Here is a 21,852-nt window from a genome sequence, read left to right as displayed (position 1 = left end):
AGCTGACATTTGAGCAAACGTTACCAAAGAATGCTCGCCTGACTGAGGACTGACATTTCCTTTCTCTAACTTGCTTAACTAAAAAATAGGCATTCTGGCCAATTCCTACAGTACCCCAAGGCAGCTGTATATTACTTTCAGTTGCAACTTGTGAATACTTTCTTTTTCTTTCTGTCTCTTTATTTTGACATGCATATTATGTTAGCTGATTTCAATCATGTTGCATGAGTGGATGACATACCTTAAAAGATTAAGTTTTGCCACCTGGGACTATTCCAGAAATTCAGTACTTTATAGCATCTCATACCCTTCTTCATCCTCTTTGCGCTCGCATTATCAATAGTAGCTTTCTTTCCTATTTTATGCCTAACTACAAGTTGTTCAAGGCTGCAGTTGATACAAGTCAGCTTAAAGTGTCATTCCTCTTTCATTCCCATTACACGATGTGGCTGCCCTATTGTATACAACACTCTGCTGCCATCTATTTGACAGAAAAAATACAACTGCATGAATGCCACAAGTGTTTGCCTTCCCTTTCCACCAGCTTTCTCTTCCCCTACAGCAGCTGTTGGAGGAAAAACTATCAAGGACCTTTTCATCACTTCTCCCTGCTCATCCCCAGATTCAGAAATCAGTTCAGCAATTATTTTCGCACTTAGAAAGTGCTACAATTCAAGGAGAGGTGCACAAATTATATGAACATATATTTATTAACCATTCAGTTTAACATCATTTATGTCCTTAAACATGATTCCAATTCTGAAATTTGTTTTGAAGCTTTTTTTTTTCTTTTTTTTTTTTTTTTTTTTTTTTAAGTTTACTTATGTAGCAGCAGAGCTAATTGAGGGCTTGATTTCAACAACAGCTACCTAGACCTAATCAGGGCCACAGCACCGAATGAACATGGATTCCACTGCAGCCCCCTGCTACTACACCAGATTCAAAATTCAGAAGTCAGTCAGGAAGTCAAATTACGGAGCCTTAAAGCAGAAACCACACACAAAGCAGGAGATGAAGGAGCTGGTACTTTATCCGTCATCAGGGTCACAAAGATAAACACCACTTCATTCATCACAGGGTTCAGCCTGCTTTGTATGCAACTGCACAACACAGGAACAGCAGTTAAAAAATGTCCCTTACTTGCATTTGCAAGAGACACCCACTGAAGCCACAAAGAAACCTGAAAGAAATCTATAATCTTCAGTTACAGAACCATGACATTGTACTATTTAATTTCCAAGCCATGTGGAAAAGTCCTCAGTCTGGTCTTTTTGACATCTGATTAAAATCTGAAATACTTTTTAGTTTTTTCAAAAAACCATGATTATTTACATGTATCATGTAAAAAAAAAAAAAAAAAAAAAAAAAGAGAAAGCAACTTATTAGTAAAAATGTGCTTTGCATTTACCCTGGAAGTGATCCGTAAGAAAAAACAAAGGCAAAGATCAAAAAAGCAAAACCCTAACAAGTTATCATAGAAACCACCAAAAAAGCATACAAATTCATGCTGTTTTCTAGAGAAAGGGGGGGGGGGGTGTAATATTCCCTGGGAGCATGAGCAGGGAGAAGATTTTTGTTGAGGGAAGGGGCAGGTAAGGAGAAAGCAAGAGAGGTAGAACAGGAGGGCACAGAGACAATACTAACACACAGCAGTCATGAGATATTCTGTGGTGTTAAAACATGCCCATAAACCTAATGCCCTAATTTTCTCATTGGTATTGACATAAAGAGTACTTGGTTTGGGGAGCTATTTGTTAACGCTTATATTTGCTAATAACTCTAATACATACTAGTAACACCAGGCGTGTTATTCCATTGTTCTTTTCATGTATTCGCAGCCATAATGCCTGTATTTAGCTATTAAAGTTAATCTGCTTAATAAAATTAATAGTCGCGCTAAGCTACTAAACATTTTGGTTTAGGTCTATTTAGTCTGACCATACAGGCCACAATTACAAAGACCGTGTGAAGTGCCATAAATATTTAGTGGGTCAAATGAAGAACCATACAAAATGGCAATTGTTACTTATTACTGGAATTGCCTTTCTTTCTATGCTAAACACAAAATCTGTTTGAACAGGTAATGTAAGTATTACATTAAAAATAAAAAAATCACACAATAATTCAAGTGTAAAACTAGCTAAAATTTGATTGCTTAAAAGGAGTCAGATTGCTTAAGGAGTTTGCAAGCTACACACAGAACACTGCATGCAAGCGTTAGTAAGCAGCACTCAGGAGGCTTATTCTGCCCTCTGGTGCACTACAACTTCATCCCACAAGGACACAGCATCCCGGACAGAGCTCAGGAAAACACCCGAGTAATTCCAGCAGCCTCAAGTTAAAGTGGTTATAGGGTGTGCTGAGCTACATTAAGATTGCTCAGCACTTGACAGGATCATATCCTTGGTATCTACCAGCATCAGCAAACGCCATAAAGCATTCTGGGGGACAGAAAGTAGCCCAGCCAATTCTTATTCCTCTGTATTTACAGCAGAGATACTAATTGCCCTGGCTAATAACCAAGACACCATCACTTGAGGCAGTGTAAAAGCACGGAATTTGCTCTTTTGCGTAACAATTTTCATGCAAGGCTGTGTTTGTAAGGCTGGTGTGATAAGCTGCCACGACCAACGAACAGGTGACAGGAGATGGACATGTACCCAAGCATGCCACAGAGCATGGTGCTAGAGGGCTGCACGGGGCAATCCTAAGCAGAAGTACCCGGGGGCCAAGGGTTCTCTATTTATAGCCTTGTCATACCACAAATCAGGTCGGGGAACTAACTTCTTGGCTAATAACATGAACGGCCATACATGCTAAATTAGGAGCAATTTGATATCATCTTGAGACAATAAAATATTCTATAAAGCATAACTATAAAATTCTTCAACTCCATAAAATTAAGGTACATTAGGCCTACTTTTGCCTATGAATAAGTATTACATCTCTACAAAAGAGTGCTGCTAATATTCTTTTCAATTAGGTAGACTGGATCTTGTTACACAGAACAGGCAAACTACTTGTTTTATAAAATGCAAAAATTCCATTTGTTTTCCAAGCAGCTGTGAGCTTCTGTGACATTTATAACAAAACCTACGCAATAAAACTACAGCAGAACATGGTATAGTGAACAGTAAGAACCATGAGGTACAGTATACAAAACATTCATTATGCAAAATGTAATGCACAATTTAAGCCTTGTTACTAACGCAGGATTTTAGAAAAATTGCCATCAGTTCCTTGAGTTACCTGGCCTGCAATTTCACACAGGTGAGACTGCAAACTAAAAAGCAACTTTTGCCACAAGTCAGCACTGCAGAACTAGAACTATTTGCCTCAATATACAGTTGGAATATGAGCACACAAGTGGCATTAATATTACTGATTGGTATTGATTGGTAATAAAAATCCACCCTACAAACTAGCAGGGAACATTTCTGTTTAACAGACTACAATACTAAAACAGCATTTCTCCAGCACAAAAAAAAAAAAAAAAAAAAAAAAAAGAAGTATTTTCAGAACTAATCTACCAAATAGGCAATGCCTAACTTAAAGTTACTTTAGTGCAATGTTACTGAAATGGTTAAAGCTAAACCAAACCAAGTTTAAGGATTTTCAAAATAAGGGTCCTAGCAAAGAGCTGTTCTATACAGAATGCAAGTTCTCCCAACCTGGCTACAGATCCTGAAAGCATCACAGAGTGGAATCAGGAGACTTTGGTTCTCAGTTCTGCCTTACTTCTGGGCTATGTTATTTAAAGTTGTGCCTTGACCTTCCTCATAGCTAAGTACTCACCAGATACACTGTGGAAGCAGCATCTTCATGAGACTGCCTCAGAGTAACACCATCCTCTCCTACATTGATTTTTCTCAAATTATTTTCAACCATTTAATTAAATGAATATAAAGTGGTTGAGGAAACCAAACCGTCCCCCTAGTATCTATGATAAAACCTGCGGGAGAGAGACAACAATATTTCTAAGTATTTGATACAAGTGTACCCTGAACAGAAGGATGCTAGCTTCGAGGCTGTGTCCCAAACACAGCCTTCCTCACCATAAAGTAACACAGCACCACATGCTCCCAGCAGTGTTCAAAAGCACTGTTACAACTGCAGGAAAATGGAACCTGTAAGAGTATGGTGGGAAGTAAGGAGGAAGCCCTGTCTTCCATAAGGTTCCTCAAGCCAGGAGCAGTCCAGGTACACAAGCAGGCTTTACAACATGTAGTAGGAAGGCCTTCTTCAGCTAACTAGAAGAAACTTTACATTCATAGGCTTTGGTCCTCATGGAGGACTTTCACCATCCTTGTATCTGCTGTAGGAATAACGCAGCAGGGCACAAGCAATCCAAGAGGTTTCCTGAGTGCATTAATAAGTTCCTGACATACATGACTGAATAACCAACAAGGGGAAATGCTATAAAGACCTGATTCTTACAGACATGGAAGAACTAGCTAGGGCATCCTGGCATCCTTGGCTGCAGTGTCTGAGACTGTGGAGTTCATTGATCCTGACAGGAGGGTGCAAGACACAAAGCAGGATGACAATCCTCGACTTCAGAAGAGCATTTGGATAATTGAACTTGAAGGCATTTAACAGATGGATACAAGCAGAGTTTTGGTAACTATTTAGATTCAGCCATCTGCATGCTACCTACGCACAATAATCTGTTATTATTTAGAGTCAATACACTGTGAACAATTATTCCAACAAAACTTCAATGAAAGCAAATCATGATTAGCACAGTGGATTCCCAAAGCACCAAAAGCGAGAGCAGCAAGACATACAAAGACTGGATGGAGAACATGAGGCTAAGTTGCCTATTTAGTAGCTACGAAGTGAATGTGCTACTGTTTTCTGAACACCCAGTGCGGAAGTTACAGTACGGATAGCTAATCCCCATTCCTCATCAAAACAGACAGGAATGCACACTGGATAATTTGTTCCTACTGATGATATCATTCTGTTAAGTTTAGTGTTTTTAATCATGAGTAAGTTTCAGCCTTCTCTCACTTTCTCCCATGCACAAGATCAGATCAGCCTCTCAGTGACCTACTTTATGAGTCATAATCCTCACTATTTATGATTCAGAAAAACGTCTTCTCTGACAGTATTTCCCAGACTACCGTGGGTTCATTCCAAGAACCAATTTCATCTTCATTGGTTTCCTACAGGAAACCAGACCAACTTCCTATTATTTTGTTTTCCTTCATTTCAGCATGGGCTCACATAAAACTAACTGGAAGTGAGAGCACTAGAAAAAAAAAAAAACTTTATTCTACATAAACACAAGCCAACATAAACACAACCAAAAAAATACTGAAGACGTCACTGGTTGAAAGTGACCTGAAAGTGAAGCAAACTATGATTAGAAGACTTTTTCTTCCTTCCCCAAACACCATGCATGCAGGTAGAAGGGGTAAATTTACATAAGCAAAGTTTAAGGGCAAGAAATGTTCAGTTTGGAGTGAAGACATTCACTTCTAACAGGTTTTCAAGTTCTCACCCCTCTCCTCTTCTAACACTGGGAATTGTTTTAAAACTGTGAAGACTGTTGGACAGCTTTTAGGTACTATCAGTACCATAGTGCAGTCCCCCAGTCAGCTCTGTCAGGCTTGGAGTACCTAGGTTCTTCCCCTAACTACAAAAGCAGAAGCATTACTGGAGATGTTAGGAAGCACGATAAGCACCCCCTAAAGAAGCCCCTGCCTAGACTTCACCTATGTGCAGCAGGGCTTCTTAACATTGTTTAAATATTGGTCTGCTGCATTCAAGCTAGCTTCTGAAAAAGCTGTTTTGATTTCCCTTCACTGTGCTCCGAGGCACTCTGGATCTCTAAAAACCAAGACTCAGCGCCAGATCCACACGGGCTCAGAAAGTTCATCCAGTGAAATACTTGAGGAATCAACTTTCCCAGAGCCCATGGCAGCGTTATGCAAGAACCTACTGCTGCATAACCACCACCACCCCTTTGCTACCTCCCAGTGCTGTGATTTGAGCTGCTGGCAGATGCAGCAAGCATATGGATATAGTTTTGGTCTAGAACATCAGAACCATGTTAACAACCCCTAGGGGCAGAAGCCAATTCCACAGAGATTGTTAACCAACGCGCTGGTTTAAGAAGCAAAGTGCTGGAACACCCAACCATAGGCTGCAAATAACTTGCAAGGTTTGCTGGTTCAGGTTTCATTCTGCAAAGCAGCAGATAAACTGTCTTCTGGACCAGAGCTGCCCTTGGAGTCATGTAGCCTTGTTCCTACAATGCTGTACCCAAGCTAATAAACCTAACCAGACCCATGTGTAGCACAGAGCAAACTGGATAATTCAATCATGCAAGCAATTTGAAAGCAAGATTATTCCTATTTCATCTCTATATTCTGCCGTGTGCCTTGTCAATAACTGGAGTGTTTCAGCATGATTTCCTCATGGGTTTCCAGGCTTGCAGATTGATAAGAGCAACACATTGCTTTTTGTAGGAAGGCTGACTTACAAAACCGAAGCCAAACTCATTTTCGTAAAGCTAAATGCTCCTTCAGTTTTCCCCTCAAGAGAGGCTAGGGAATTTTACTGCTTAAGAATACATTCTGTTGTGGTTTAACCCAACAGGCAGCTAAGCACCACGCAGCCATTCACTCACTTCCCCCAGGTGGGATGGGTGAGAGAATCTGCAAAAAGGTAAAACTTGTCAGTTGAGATAAAGACAGTTTAATAGGACAGAAAAGGATGGGAAATTAATAATAATAATAGAATACACAAAGCAAGAGATGCACAATGCACTTGCCCATCACCTGTTGACCAATGCCCAGCCAGTCCTGAAGCAGCAGCAGCCCCCTGCCCATCCAGCTCCCCCCAGTTTTATTGCTCATCACGACACCACACAGTGCAAGGCATCCCCTTGGCCAGTTTCAGTCAGCTGAACTGGTTCCCTTCTCCCACAGCTTCTTGTGTAGCCCCAGCCTCCTCCTGGCAGGGCAGCGTGAGAAGCTGGAAAGTACTTTACTCAGTGTAAGTACTACTCAGAAACAACTAAAACATTGGTTGTTATCAGTATTATTCTCATCCCAAATCCAAAACACAGCACCATACCAGCTACTAGGAAGAAAATTAATTCTATCCCAGCTGAAACCAGGACGCTTTCTTATTGCGCACATTTAGGAAGGATGTAAGCATAACAATTTGCTACTTGGCCATCAGTTTTAGTTTGTAATCACAACATGGAGTCTGAATGAGGTTTTGCAAGTTTACCCATTAGTGAAATGAGTTGAAAACAAAGTAATATAGCCTAACACATGCAAAATGTAAATGGAAGTTTTTTGCTCTACTGTTTATACTCCATTGTGATACAGCAGTATTTGCCCTGGTCACGTACTTTTTGTTTCAGTTTACATAACTTGACTTTCCAACCAGAAGTAGTAATAATGCCGTAAGTGGTAGCAAAGCTGTTTTCTCTTTTTATAGATCAGTCTTTCAAAAAATGCCATGTGCATGATAATTGGTATACGTGAAGCATTTTTGCAAGTGACAGATATATGCATCAATTTTAATGCAAATAGAACAATGTGGTTCTAACCATAGTCTGACCTAGCTATATATTGTACAACTTTTCCACTAGGGTTGATCTGTGGCATGCTGTGCAGCAGAAGTTGTTTCAAATAGTAGAAAAATCAGACTTCTAAACTCACGCAATAATTCAGCACCACAGAAAACACAACTATCTTGATTTAAGGCAATATTTAAAATGTAAAGGTGTTGTTAAAATTGTTACAAATGCTGCAGGCCAAAACAATCAAAACAGTATACCACCAGTGGCAGTAATGAACATTCTTGATTTTCAGTGCTAGACATTACTTACCTTAACATGGCTCTGAGCTCCAAGGTTGTATATCTCAGTGGGTTTGACTTCATTAATGATCTTCACCAGGCAGGTGCTGTCCGTGAGGTCACCATAGTGCAGTTTCATGTCTTCAGAGTTTAAGAACACACCATTAATACACTTTAATGCCAAAACAATACAGCATTCTTGGTCCAGACCCTATTCCAAGTTTAAAGTCCAAATAAACACTTATCGGTAAAAGTTAAGAGAGCATTGGATAAGTAAAATTTTGCTTTTCTTCTTCTTTAGGCACTGTACTGATATCCCTGCAGGAGTAATAAATATCATTTTAGATTATCTTTTGAATAATATGATTTACCTAGCAACATTTACATCATCTCTTCAATAGCTTACACTTCATTAACCCAAGTTAAATAAATTTGATCAATGTCATACTGAATTTCAACCACACACAAAAAAAAAAGAGCATTCTAGTTTGGGGCTTCCAATCCTTCTTTTGCAGACATTTTTACGAACTTAAGCATACATGACAGCTTTCTCCTCCTTTCCAAAGTGATACCCATGTTTAAGCCCCTCACTGAAAATAATTTCATAACACAGCTACCAAAAAAAGGTACAAAAATGCCTAGGCTTCCTGTAAGGTGAACATTTAGGTAACATTAATGTACAATTACGGTGACATTAATGTACAATTCAGTGCACAACTGATTTTGTATTTTACAGATCTCGATACACAGTGGAAAGTTATTTCACAAGAAACTGTAATATCAATAAAACATTCTTCATAGCATTACACACAAGTCTCAGATGTGGTTAGTCAGACAGCCATTGTTTAGATCTTTCCTGATTGAGTTTCTAATTTGTGTGTGAAAAAGTGCATAAGAACATGAGTATACCCCCTGTAAAAATTAATACAGCGCGTTGCAATGGCTTATTAACTTGTCCTTGGTTTCATACTAACCTGTCAAGACCTCATCCAAAAGTGAAAATCACTCTGATAAAAATAGATCTTACTTTCCTCTTTAAAAACAAGCATACAAATTATATCACCACACTGCTACTCATATATTTATTCAAAAAAATAAAAATGTTGCAACTATAGATGAATTAGCCTTTACACTTAGATGTCATATTTACATTTATTTTCATTTGATAATGTTTTTGATTGTATTCAATTTATGTTTACATTTCCTTTTTATCTTGGAGATAAGGCCATCATATTTCAGTACAATTCAGCTATCTTCTCACTTGACGATGATCACTTTTTTGGGGGCAATATCATCCATAGATGTAACCATCTTTCAACCCCCAAACTAAAACTCCAGGTTTGTTATGAGAGACTACCATTTTTAAAACACTGTTCAGGTATGCCAGTTGCGTTTTTAAGCTGGCGCTTTTTCTTTTAAATAGTTTAAGAAGGCAAGTAACAGGTCACAGTTCTCAGGTGTTCGGTTTTGTACATTCCTCTTGTTTCAACAGGTGATTAAGGCTCCTCAAGTTGATAAAGTCAGAGTCCAACAGGCCACAATATATTCCTGAAATCTGCTTGTATGTCTGCATTGCTTGAAAAAAAGTATAGTTCTGAAAAAGACTTCAGACCCAGTTGAAACTGTGGCTAACAAGTAAGACACATTATCATTCTCTTAAAAAATAACTGACTACATTTGAGGGATGGCAAGAAGCTCTCTGTATACACATCCATTAACCACAATGTGGACTACCTTCATTACTGCCACTAATGCTACGTGAAAGAACCCCACCATATTTCCACTTGCAGGGAATTCAACTCTTCTGCTTCCAAAACGAAATTCAAGTTCTGCCCATGGACTGCAGCATGCACAACATCCCAAACAGTTGTAAAACAAAAACATTTGGATATTGGTGTTAATCTGTAATCCTCAAAACTGTTGGTGTTCAGATCACCATAATGACTGCTGCATTTTTTTTTTTTTTTTCTTGCAACACTAGAGACCACTAGCAAGCATTACTTAAGCGTTTTCTGATGGCAGTTACAACTTTTTTCAAGACAACTCCATGGGCTGGTGGGAGCAGTGAAGAATTTAAATGCACCAGAAAAGAAAGGTTCCCCTAAGCAACAGGGGCAGTCCTGTTTTCCTCTTCTTATTTCATCTGGGAGTTAAATGCAATCTCCCTGAGCGCTGGACCAGCCTTCAGGAGAGAAGGCTTTGGAGAAAGATGCCATTACAAGAAGAGGCTCCAGATCTGAAAAAGTGGCTTCCTCCCCAGGCTCAGCAGCAGCAGAGCAAAAAAGAGGTGCCACAGAAGAGCTCCCTCTTCATATGCTAAGGACATCCACTTCTGCCATCATCCCCAGGCCAGAGAGCAGTCTTGGAGCTTCCCAAAGGGAAGGGGGACTGCCAGCTGGGTTGAGCTAAGCAGAGATGCTCTCCCATGGTTAATTTATATTTAAAGCTCTCACTGTGTGCCTATTTTGGTCTACCACCATCCTCAAAGTTTTTTGGTTGAATGCCTTTTTTGAAGGGTAGGTCTCGTTCATTTTCTGACCCATGAGAAAAAGAGGTCTTTCAAGAGTAATATGCTAAGATATGCTAAGTGGGAAGGCCTACTAGAAATGGGGTTTACTGGGTGCAAAGACTTATAAATACAGATTAAATATCAACACCTTTGGGTAAGCAGTGGTAGGCATTAATAAAGTTATTAACAAAGTTGTCCATTCTACAAGCCTCCTCATCAAGCAGTAGCTGCAGGGCTTGCTTCTGGGAACCTTGTTTTCCTTCGTGTTTTTCCTGCTTTTTTGGGATGAAGAGAATCACTGTCTATGAAGATCATCTACCCCCTGCGATGTGTAATCAGTTCTTCATGGGAAGAACACATGGCAAACAAGTTTAGAGTTTGTTCACATCAACTACTATTGCTTCTTTGCTTCCTCTGCTACTGCCTGGAAACTCATTGTTTCAAGCCAGTTGCCATGGAGCAGCCTTTCCTGAGATTCCAAATGCAATTCCTCCTCTTTCAATTCACATGGCTACATTCTTCAGTTAAAGGAAAATGAGATAAGTGGGGTGAAACACTTCAGGTCTGCTTTCTTTGTTCCCTTCTTCTATCCCTTTCCTTAAATGTTTGTATGCATACTATTTGTGATATGCATTTTCTTCTCAAATCACTTTTCATACTCACAAGATGGTCCTCACAATATATAGGCTCTTTTATTCATTTATTTACTTGTTTAGCCTGATTTTACCTTGTAAGCCATAAATTTAAGTCATGGGATACAGTTCTTGTGTTTCTCTTGTTGGAAACACAGGGTTCAGTATTCTTCATGAAGATATTTTAAGCAGCAATGTACAGTAAGTAGTAACTATTCACAGTGAATTCCACTGAAGTCATGTCCAAAACATTTTTTTTTTAAAGAGACATGAAAAGAATCAAGTCAAATCTAAAAGCTGCATTATTTGTTATAATTTGTTAAATTATGTTCTGTTGGACCATGGTGGGAAGCAGACTTCAAAAGACATGAGATTTGCTTATGGCACAGAGATATTTAGCGATAACACCTCAAATGGGAAGGCTTTCTTTAAGGCAATGTCAGCATGCACAACTTTACAAAATGTGCATAGCATGAAGAACTACATTTTCATTCAAAAGCTCAGTCCTCCAAACGTCTGCTGAACCGGAACCATGCAATAATTTTTCTCCTCATTAAACAAAGAGTTAACCTCTCCTTACAGGAAAATACCTTGAAACAATCGAGTGTGCACTAAAGTGTAATCCTTTCTGATCTCCAAATTATCAGCAAAGTACACAGTAAATTATTTTCAGCAAATTTCTAAGAGTAATGCTTTTCCATCAGGAAAAATGGGTACTCCTTTCCTTGGATGGTGACATTTTGAAGGTTTGAGCATTCATTCTTTCTGTCATCAGGAAGAACTGATCACATTTTATTTATTTATGTCACATAAGGCTGTCCTCAGACTTCCATCAGATACCAAGAAGCTCATGATGAAACAGAAGTGGGGTGAAAAACATCAATAACATTTTACCCCTCCAAGAAGGTTCATGTAATAAATAGGAGGTTGCTGGGTGAACTGAAGAACCAAATAAATGCATCTTCTTGATACAAGTTGTTCTAGAAATAGTTCTGAGGAGAGCCCACTAACATATCATGTTATTCTCTTACTGTCTCTCTTACTGTACAATATTTTGTACTGTGTGAGTGGGACTAGCTCCATTGTGAAGTCAAAATCCATCTGTCAAAATATGGCCCAGAAACTATGAAGGGAGACGACAAAACTAAAAGAAAACTAGCAATTAAACAAACACCTATTTAAACATGAGATTTCATGCTGTCAGTGATGCAAAAGCCTATTTAGCTGCATCAGTAACATATTGATAAATGATTTTTAGGTAAAATGTTTAAGATACCTGCCTCAAACATTTTAGCGTTCCAATATCTCGATGTTTTCAAACTTCTATAGCTCTTTGGAGGGCCAGCCACTTTGTAATTGCTACAATTTATGCAAGAACCACATCAGTATTTCTGTATAACAGAAAGTGTCTTCCTGTGCCCTTCATGTTTTCCCCTCTTGGTAATACACTGACACAAACGTATATACTTCGCCACATTTTGATCATAGAAAAATAATTACTTTCCTGAGATAGAAGCTAACATAACAGGAGGCTTAGCTATTAAGAGTTTTTTTTGTTGTTTGTTTGCTGTTTTTTGTTTTTTTCAAACAACAAATCCTATATGAAGCATGGCTTAAAAATAACTACTCATTAATTCAATTCAGTCAGAGGAAACTGGGATTCCCTTCCTGCATCTGGGAACCTTTCTTCATCAAACAAGCAGACTAAAAAAGCATTAAATATAAAAACACAGTCTTACTTCCTTCAGTGTGAGCCCGCGGATTCTTATAGAGATGTTCAATCCGGCCTGTATTAAAGGAACTGGATCGACGAACGATTCCATGCACCTGGGGGTTAAACAAGGAAAAATATAAAAGGAAGTAGTAAACATAAGAGGGGTAAATGATTTAAACTTTAAAACTTTTATGTTTATATTTTTGTGGTATGTTAAGAACAGGAGACCCATCATCTCTCCCTTCAGACAGATGTACCTTGCCCTTTGATCAGGTAATCAGTTCGCCTCCATTCCTAACGGCAGACCTTTACAGTCCAAATCTTAACAAAATACTTTGAGATGTGTTCTGATGATGTCATTTATTTTAGTACCCTTGAGCGGTTTCACCTTCTCCCTTGTTGACACCATTAGCAGCCCAAGCATCACAAACAGTACAGAAAACCCACTGAATTGCCCAGGAGCACCGTGTCTCCTAGTGAGCTGAACTCGCCAACATCAGTAGAGTTGGAGAAGCAACGTGTGGATCCCAGGATAACTACTTCTACCTGCTTACAGAGAAGCCTTTCTGGAGCCAAAGATGACAGGCATGGAAAAAGCAGGAGTTGTAACTAGGAAAAGGAAAAAGGTGGGCAGAGAGGAGAGGAGGGAAGAAAATAAGGAAGAAAGTGCAGCAGCAGCAAGGCCCAAATATATTTCAGAAAACAGCTGTTATTCACTCTCTGGTGTCTTGGAAGAACAGACAGAACAGTCAGTCCTATTTTTTGCACCTCATGAGTCAGTGTTCTCAGATGGGTTACAAGACACACAGGCAAGTCTAAGACTGCAACACAGGTTGGGAATTTCCTTTAACCAGCCACGATAAATAAGTTGGTAAAAAAGCAGCACTTCTGACTAATGTTAAAAGAAAAGCCCGTTTGTGCCTAATACATTAGAGAAATTGTTCTAACACAGATCCTGTTCCTCCTTATGTAAGATAGCCCCATGCTTGCTGCCAAATTCACGTTAGCTTAGGTTACCTGCTGTAGGAATTGTGTTTGCACAAGTGAAACCAAGCTTCAACATCTTACCGTCCTCCACTTCTCACCGTCCTTCATTTCAGAGGGTGATCCTTTTACAATTTGAGGCATTCAAAGCTTGGTTAAGTTGGTCCACCACTTCAGGCTCACTTCATGCTAACTTTACTTTCCTGCTGGTAAGAATACACCAGCAGGAAGAGCTGGTGCACTGTTTTGGTTTTGTGTTTTGTTTTTGTTTTACACATGGCACAAGCTACAGTTATTTACACAGAGCATACTTTATTCCATCTTAAGTCTGAAATTTAACTGAAAAAAATAAAAGGTATTTACAACCTCAGAGTGAGACCAGCTTGCTGCTTTATGAATGACATTTCAGTGACAAGGTCTGTAATTATAGCTGAACAGATTCATCTTTACAACTTGCACATCAAATCTATGATGCGATTTCCTTGCATTAAATTTCTATTGCCCAGATACACAACAGGCTCATAATATAACTTGTTCCAGCATTCAAACGCTAAACATCCTGCAACCAAGCAGAATACCTATTTCTTGAAGATCAACAGGGAACTTAAGACACATGGCCACAAAAAAATGAAAAATTGTTTCCCAAACAATGAATGTATCAATGTACATTTTAAGTTCTGTAGTTAAAACCCCCATCAAGATAATTTATGGAATGTGTGGACGATTTATAGGGACATATGGTGTATAGAGAAATGTTTTCAAACATGACACCTCCATAACAACTTCACTTTTGCAAAAGATGCTGGCAATGCTTTGATTACTGAAATGAACATCTTGTTTTGCTGAGCAAAACAGACTTCACCATTTTACAGTATCAAGTTATTCAGAAGGAAGTTAACCAAAATACTTCAACTGTCCTAGCAAAATCAGACATTTTAGCCTAAAATCCAGATGAGGCCTCTGATCTCTCAATTCTCTCTGAATTAAATCATGCTGAAAATCAAGTTCACACAAATGATTGACCAATAAGTCAAACCTTGCCAGCTCAACGCTTGATGAAAGATTGCACTTGCAAGAGCTTTGAGTCAGCTGAATGACTGCGATACCAACATTTGACCAATGAGATGTGTTAAATGCAATCACCCCAGGACTTCAAAATGCTTCAAACAAATCCAGGGAGCCTCTTGCATCCAGCAATTACAAGAAAACAACCCCAGCTTTTTTTTTTTTTTTTTTTTTTTAACCTCCCACTCCTTTTTCTGGTATGCACATACAAGAGAAAGAAAGCCTGCCAAATGCTTAATCCATTACAGCAATATTACTGTAAAAAATGATGAAAGGTACCTTTGTCTGCATGGGACAGGTGAAATGCAAACTTTGTGACAAGCCAAAATGTGTGCAAACAGGTTAATCTAGTTAAGAATGTAAGATCGGTGGATTTTCCCTCAATAGGGCTTGATTTTTAGATAGATCACAATTAAAAAAAATGAACAGTAAAACAAATGACCTTGGTTAGGGAGGCAATCAATCAGTTATCACATTTAGCCCAGCACTGAGTTATTCAGGAACTGAGGTTTCCAGCTAGGAACACAATAAAGAATTTCAACAAATAGATGGAGATTTGAGGAACAAAAAGGAAAAACCCTCTACCCTCTTATTGTAATCTTGCTACTATGAAAAAGATCCACATATTTCCATATGGGGTCAATTAATATTTCATTTTAGTTGCAGTTAGCAGTTCTCATTTCATCATGGACTAGGAAAAGAGCACATGCTTTTATCTGTAAGACAGCAGAAGCTACCATAATGATACTTCTCATCCCCAAGTGGAATAGAGAAATAGTAAAAATAATCTATTTACAACACTGAAAAACCAGGAATTGGATCAATCAACAAAAGCAGCAGAAAGAATGTAATGAGCAAGGCAAGAGTAACCATGTGCGAAAGCACGCCAAGTGCTGACCTGCTGAGAAGTCTTCTTACTAAGCAACAAAGCAATGTTACCACAGACATAATTAGCCAATATTAGTGAGCATTAAACTTTTACTGACCCAGAAAATACTTCATTGTGAAGAGATTAATTTGACCATCCCTTTTCTTCCTTTCTCTTCTACTATCATACCTCTGGAAGCATCTTTCATGACTAATTTGGCTAGCATTCTCAGACATATGTCCACAACAGTTCAAACCCACTGAATCATTCCATAATTATGTGATTGTTACACTGGTGGTCCACAGGAAAAAAAAAAAAGTGTGATTGGCAGGTTAAGTTACACGGTAGGAAATAATCCGATTCCCTTTATTTTAAGGGAAAGGTCAATAAAATCATTTGCTAAGCAAGAATATAACGAAAGCAAAATGCAAGGTTTTCATTAAAGTACAGCTGCTGAAATAAGAGGGCCATTAGTGTCGAGAGAGACAAAAAGAACAAGAGATCCTTATTCCTTTATGTGGTGCATTGCATCATAAATTATTCCCTAATTCCTTACGGTTTTGGCTCACACAGGTTACTGCTTATCTGAGTTGGCGGGAAACATGCAAAGCAGCTATACCCTGAGGAGGAGAGGGAATCCACCAGTGGACATTAGATGATAAATAGTACAATAAGCTGGCATGATTACAGGCCATGTTGCACATTCCTCTCTGGAGTTTTGATTTGTTATCTAGGGTTGAATGGAAAACATACACAGAGGACAGAAGCAAAGGAAGCTAGAGCAGCGGCATCCAAGTGATTCCATCAGCCTGCAGTTGGTCACCGAGTCACTCACCTCGTAGCCTTTTTCCAGCAGGAACTCAGCCAAGTACGATCCATCCTGGGAAGAGAAAGATATAGGAAAGTGTTAGAAACACAGTGAATGGGCCTGGGAGATTTGGACTGGTTACTCTCTCAAAAAAAAGGGAAGAAAAATTTTGCAATGAGTTGACTGAATAGAAAACATATACTTTGACTTCCCTAGATTTATGCACTGACCTAGAATGCTAGGGATGTTTTTTGGTTAATTTTAGATTAATAAGTAGTATATTTTAAAATAACTTGCTTACAAATGCTGGTTGAGAACTCCTGTCTCTTGAATCTCTTCCCAAGTTCCATTATAAAGTGTCTGGGGACATCTTTCCAAAATATCCTAACCGCAGCAGTTACTGAATTTGAACTATTTTGGAGATAGGGAAGGAAAAACATTCTAAAGTTTAGTGCACTGACAATGCACCAATAGATTTCTGTAGCACCATGTCATACACATCTCTGTGCTCACACTCCTTCCATAAGCAGTCTAAAGAGCAATCATTCTGCCTGACCTACTGAGTTTTTCAAAAAACATCCCTAGCACACTTCATATTTATATTACTGAATACAGGCCACTACCATAATTTGTATATCATTGAGGGTAGAGAGGTGTTCCCCCTCTCTCCTCTCCCTTTTGAATGCCTGTCAAAAAAAATTACAAAACTCCCCAATAGCAAATGCTTCAAAGCACGTGTTTTCCTGAAAGAAAATGATTTTCCTGGCATCACTATTGCCAGGATTTCAAAATACAGAAAGTCACATTATCCTCAAATTTATATGTACCATCACAAATCCAGCAAAGTTCACCCCTCTGGAATGAGGGCTAACCAATGCAGTGAATATCAGTCGTGCCCATAGTCTGTTTCTTTTGCTTTCTTGAATTAATTGTTTCCTTTAATAATGTGAGAGCATTCCAGAGTCAATTGCCTTGCCTCAGGAACACCATAAAAACATGGAATACCACCTTTGCTCACATGCTTAAGCTGTGTTATGTGCATCTGCCCTGACATGATCCTGGCCAGAGACACCAAAGTACAAAACTGAACACACAGCTCTTCGGTCCTCTTTTTTTTTTTTTTTTTTAAACCATCTTTCTAGAGAGCAACCTCTCACCTAAGATTAAATGAACTTCTCTCATCTCAGACTGCCTAAGGATAATAACATAATGAAGAAAGAAATTTGAGAAGCACCAGGAGGCCCTAAAGCAGCAGGATGGCCTATGGAGGGTAGTACATTGATGGCAAAATCATGCTTAAATCTACACACCATGGCAGGGTGCAGGGTACTACTGTGTGTTTAAAACTCCAGCATTGCTGAAATTAAAGCCTTGATGGTGCAAATGCTTCGAAGTCTTACACAGCCTAGAAGAGCCTAAAACCACAGAAGTCTCAGCTTACACGTACTCCTCCCAATGTACGTACAATGTGCATGTGCTCACAGCTTCCTACTCACAACTTCCCAGTGCCTGTAACCAGAACAGACCATGGCACTGGTTGATCTGGAACAAAACAAGCCACGTGTGCCATGGCATCAGTGGAACAGTATGTGCTCCTGGACGTCACACAGAACAAGATCCCATTGAAGGGAGAAGCAAAGAAAGGGCAATGGAAACTCTGGAGAAATATGTGGTTGGGCCCAAAAGCCTTTCAAGTAGTTGTCTCTCTTAGTAAATCCCCCAGGATTTAGCAGAGGTGGATCGGGAAAACTCCCTAAGACCCCTTGGTTATGCATTCGACCAAACTAAACAAAAAGGAGGTGAAAGTGGGAAACCCAGGGAGTGCAAAGGAGATGAAGAAAGAAAGGCTGTGATTGCTTAGGAAGTTGACGTGAAACAGACTCGACTAGGATTGAACCCTGTCAATAAGGTCTTGTTCTTCTCACCCAGGCCATTGCTCAGACTTTCCAATCGCACTGGAACATTTTGAACCAGCAGTGGCATTTGCTTCCTCTGTGCTTCCTTTCCAGGTCTATCAAGTGATAGGGCAGGGCTTCACAATGAGTGGGAAACAGGCAGCAAGTGTGAAAGCTACTGGTTTCTGGCTGTAGCACGGCACAGCTGATTTACTGTCTGCTAATCGCACACAATGCAGATTCGAGCTGTCCTGCACTATGACACATTATCACAGAAAGCCCCCAACTTTCACATTTCCCTTCCTTTTCTTTTCAGTATAGCAGCTGTCAGTAAGAATGGTAATCAGAACAGCAAAGTGCCTAAGAGTTTGCAGCTTGTAAGGACAGCAGCTTCAATCTTTTCCTAACAGGATCAAGGAGCTATGAATTATTAAGCAAGCTCTGTTAAGTGGTTTAAGCCTACGTTATGCATATAAATTCTAGTACTGAAGCTATGTATTTTGACTTATACTACAGAGCTTTCAGCGTTCCAGGATCACTAAACCAGGAAAGGAGCATTAAGGGAACGTGGTAATTAGCAAGAAAGTTCAATTTTTGTTAGAGGTAGCAGCTTTTGCTTCGAGTCACAAAGCCTCAGAAGACAGAAGTACTTCCTTTTGTGGAAAAAAACCATCCATTTTAATAAAAGACAATAGGCTATAAACTACTTCAGGTAGAATCATAGAGAGACCTGGCTCCAGACCATTTTGAACAGTCAAAACAGTTTGACAAGACTGGTTACATAAACCGCCTCAGTTAAAGCAGTTCTTCATCAGCACACTGACATATCAGACTTGAAGAATCACTTCGCCACCTTCAGCCAAAGAAGCTTGAAAGCATATGCAAAGAATGATACTTAGCTGGCTTCCAATACACAGCAGCAGGCTTCCAACTGCAGCTGTCTTACAACATGTCTGTAAAATTCCCAGACAAAAGAAAACAGTCATATAAACTAGAGTGAGACAACCTTAGGATGCAATATTTTATATTTAATACAGTAGTTAATGTCAAGAACTTCAATAAACTTTGACGTGCTATCAAAGAAAACCCCTTCCAACAGAGCAAAGAAATTGAGACATATACAAGAGTTAGAGCCTTACCACAAACATCTAAAATAAAAGTAACATTTGACTTGATCTATGAGCGAAGAATAGGATCATTTATACAGAAAACTGAAAGTAAGGGGAATTAAATAGCCTGTTTAACTATCCACGTCTCCTCTATTTTGTACTGTTCTTCACAGGGAAATCACACTCGTACCCATGGACTAATTTCAAACATACTGACACATTCAGATAAGGCTGTAAAAGCAATCCCAAATGCAAGACATCTTCCTTTGATGTGACCAGTTCCAATAACCTCCCACAGAGTTCCTGGAATCAAGAACTAAGCTACACATCCTACCTGAACGTTTGTAATTTAGAGAAGAATCCTCCTTCCCTACAGCTCCTTTCTACTAAAGAAAGAGAAGCAGAAAGCACCAGACAAACAAGTGAAGAGAGATCAGGAGTAGGAGATAGAGTTCTCATTACAATTCCTCGAATTCTGTGGGAAAGAACACAGATGTTTTTTGTTGTTTTTACAGAAGGAGGATAAGGAATTAAAAACCTAATGCAAGTGATGCAGATGTACTATAACCATTACACAAAGAAGAAAGGACTCTCAAAGAAGAGGATTGGGGTGGGGGTATGAACATCTTAGAGGAAACATCTCCACAGTACTGTGGTGAAGATGACATCCCACACAAACATGCAATTTTATAACAAAGTCATTCAAATCACAGAGAAATCTTGCTGAAGATCCTAACGAAACTGTCCACCAACAGCCCAGATCTCTACTTGTTTCTAAAACAGAGTAGGTATCAACCAGAACCTGCAAAACCCGGCTCCAGCCCAGAAGAGAGAGAGCCATAGAAAAAGCATCACATCATTGGGTAACATAACAGGGGAGAGAGTCTGAGTACTGCACTGTCTTCCTTGCTCCTAATGCCTGCCCATCTGCAAATATATTGGCAGTAGAGCCTGAGAACATAAAACACAACAACTTCAGTCAGATGCAGTGTTTGAGGAAGGTTTATATCTTTTTAAAAATTATCATATTATTAAAGTGGGTATGATGAAATATCTATCCACGTCACATGCTTAATAGACCTGCTCTGTACTTTCTGCAGCTCCTCTACCAGGTTTTCAGACTTCCTTTTGGGAAAAAATGCCATAATTTTCCAACAAAGACCAAAGATAGTTAATACTTACAAAGTTCACAGTTGAAAAAGGCTAATGACATACCCTTAAGAATAAGGCTACAAAGGTGAGTTCGTGGCCATTCAAAATATAGATGGTGTCAATTATCAAAGTCATTCATAACAGTCCTAAACTCCTTTTGAATTCCAGAATTTGAATTGTGCTCTAAAGTCAAATTTTGATAGATTTAATTAGCCTGTTCAGGGGAAGGAACATGAAGAGAAGAGATATGAATTCAGACACAGGACATGGGTTTTTATTTCTTAATTAAAGGATTTTTTTCCACCAACGTTGCACCATCTCAATGTTCCTTTATCCTGATTTAAAGGAATAATATATACTTCCATTAAGATACATAGAACTGGTGGCACTAGTAGCCTTCCACAATAAATAGTTGCTTCATCACATTTTAAACTTTCATATAACTATAGACTAATGCTACTTCAGTGACTTAAGTTGGACTGCGGTGACAGATTCTTTGGAGCAGTGAACGTATACCATTCTAAAGCAACATCTAAATGATTTTAATAACAATCCATAATAAAAACTATTCATTTATTTATAGCATGACATAACGGCCTTCTTTCAAAAAAAAAGAAATCTGAAAGAGTAATACAGTGTAATGTTATTTTTGCTGAAAAATGCATACTTCTAATCGTTTTCAATGATTTATGGAGGAAATAAGTATTTTTTGTAGCTACTATAAACAGAACAGTGCTGGACTTTGTCTCAAGTCTTCAAGGCAGCATTTGAGGTAAAGCATTAAAGCATGCATTAAAAAAAATCCTCCATACTGAAAAAAGGAAGAATTATGAACTCTGAAGTTTTTAACTGATTTATTAAAGCTGCCACCCTACAAATGCAGTAGCTATTTTGCTATTCAGATTCGTATTCTGGCCAAGTAAGAATAGGAAAACAAGTGTCCTTCTGTTCTCAAAAAAGAAAAAGTTAAAAGGTAATAAATGTTAAAAAATGTTTTTTGTTTTTTTTTTTTTAAACATTCCTCACAATTGCAGGTTTTTGTAATGCATTAAATGCAGTACAACAAAAAACTAGGCATGAGGAAGAACTATTAGCAACATCAGAGGCATTCTAATTACATTACTCTGTCCTTTTTCAATTAAGAGTCATTTAAAAGAAAAGCGAAGTTGCTTTGGAAAAGTGAATCACCATGTTATTTCCGAGTCTGAGCTCCTTCTGACTTCCAACGCTATTCCACTGGTAAACTATTAAGTTATATTAAGAACCGCAAGTGCTGTTACATACAACAGCAAAAA

The 21,852-nt window shown here is 38.8% G+C and overlaps 1 protein-coding gene across 1 annotated transcript in view; it reads right to left on the bottom strand.

Annotated features, from left to right (window-relative positions):
- The window catches only part of GMDS (GDP-mannose 4,6-dehydratase), a 403,977-nt gene that overhangs the window by 329,566 nt on the left and 52,559 nt on the right, over positions 1-21,852 (bottom strand). The window contains exons 2-4 of the mRNA XM_032182378.1: positions 16,429-16,473; positions 12,702-12,789; positions 7,853-7,962 (exon numbers count right to left, since the gene is read on the bottom strand). Of these exons, the coding sequence (XP_032038269.1) occupies positions 7,853-7,962; positions 12,702-12,789; positions 16,429-16,473 (243 nt within the window). The remainder of the gene's footprint in view (positions 1-7,852; positions 7,963-12,701; positions 12,790-16,428; positions 16,474-21,852) is intronic.

This window comes from Aythya fuligula, chromosome 2 (genome assembly GCF_009819795.1).
Source record: "Aythya fuligula isolate bAytFul2 chromosome 2, bAytFul2.pri, whole genome shotgun sequence".
Taxonomy (NCBI): domain Eukaryota; kingdom Metazoa; phylum Chordata; class Aves; order Anseriformes; family Anatidae; genus Aythya; species Aythya fuligula.
The sequence above is the reverse complement of the archived record's forward strand: the minus strand, read 5'-3'. Positions and strand labels throughout refer to the sequence as shown.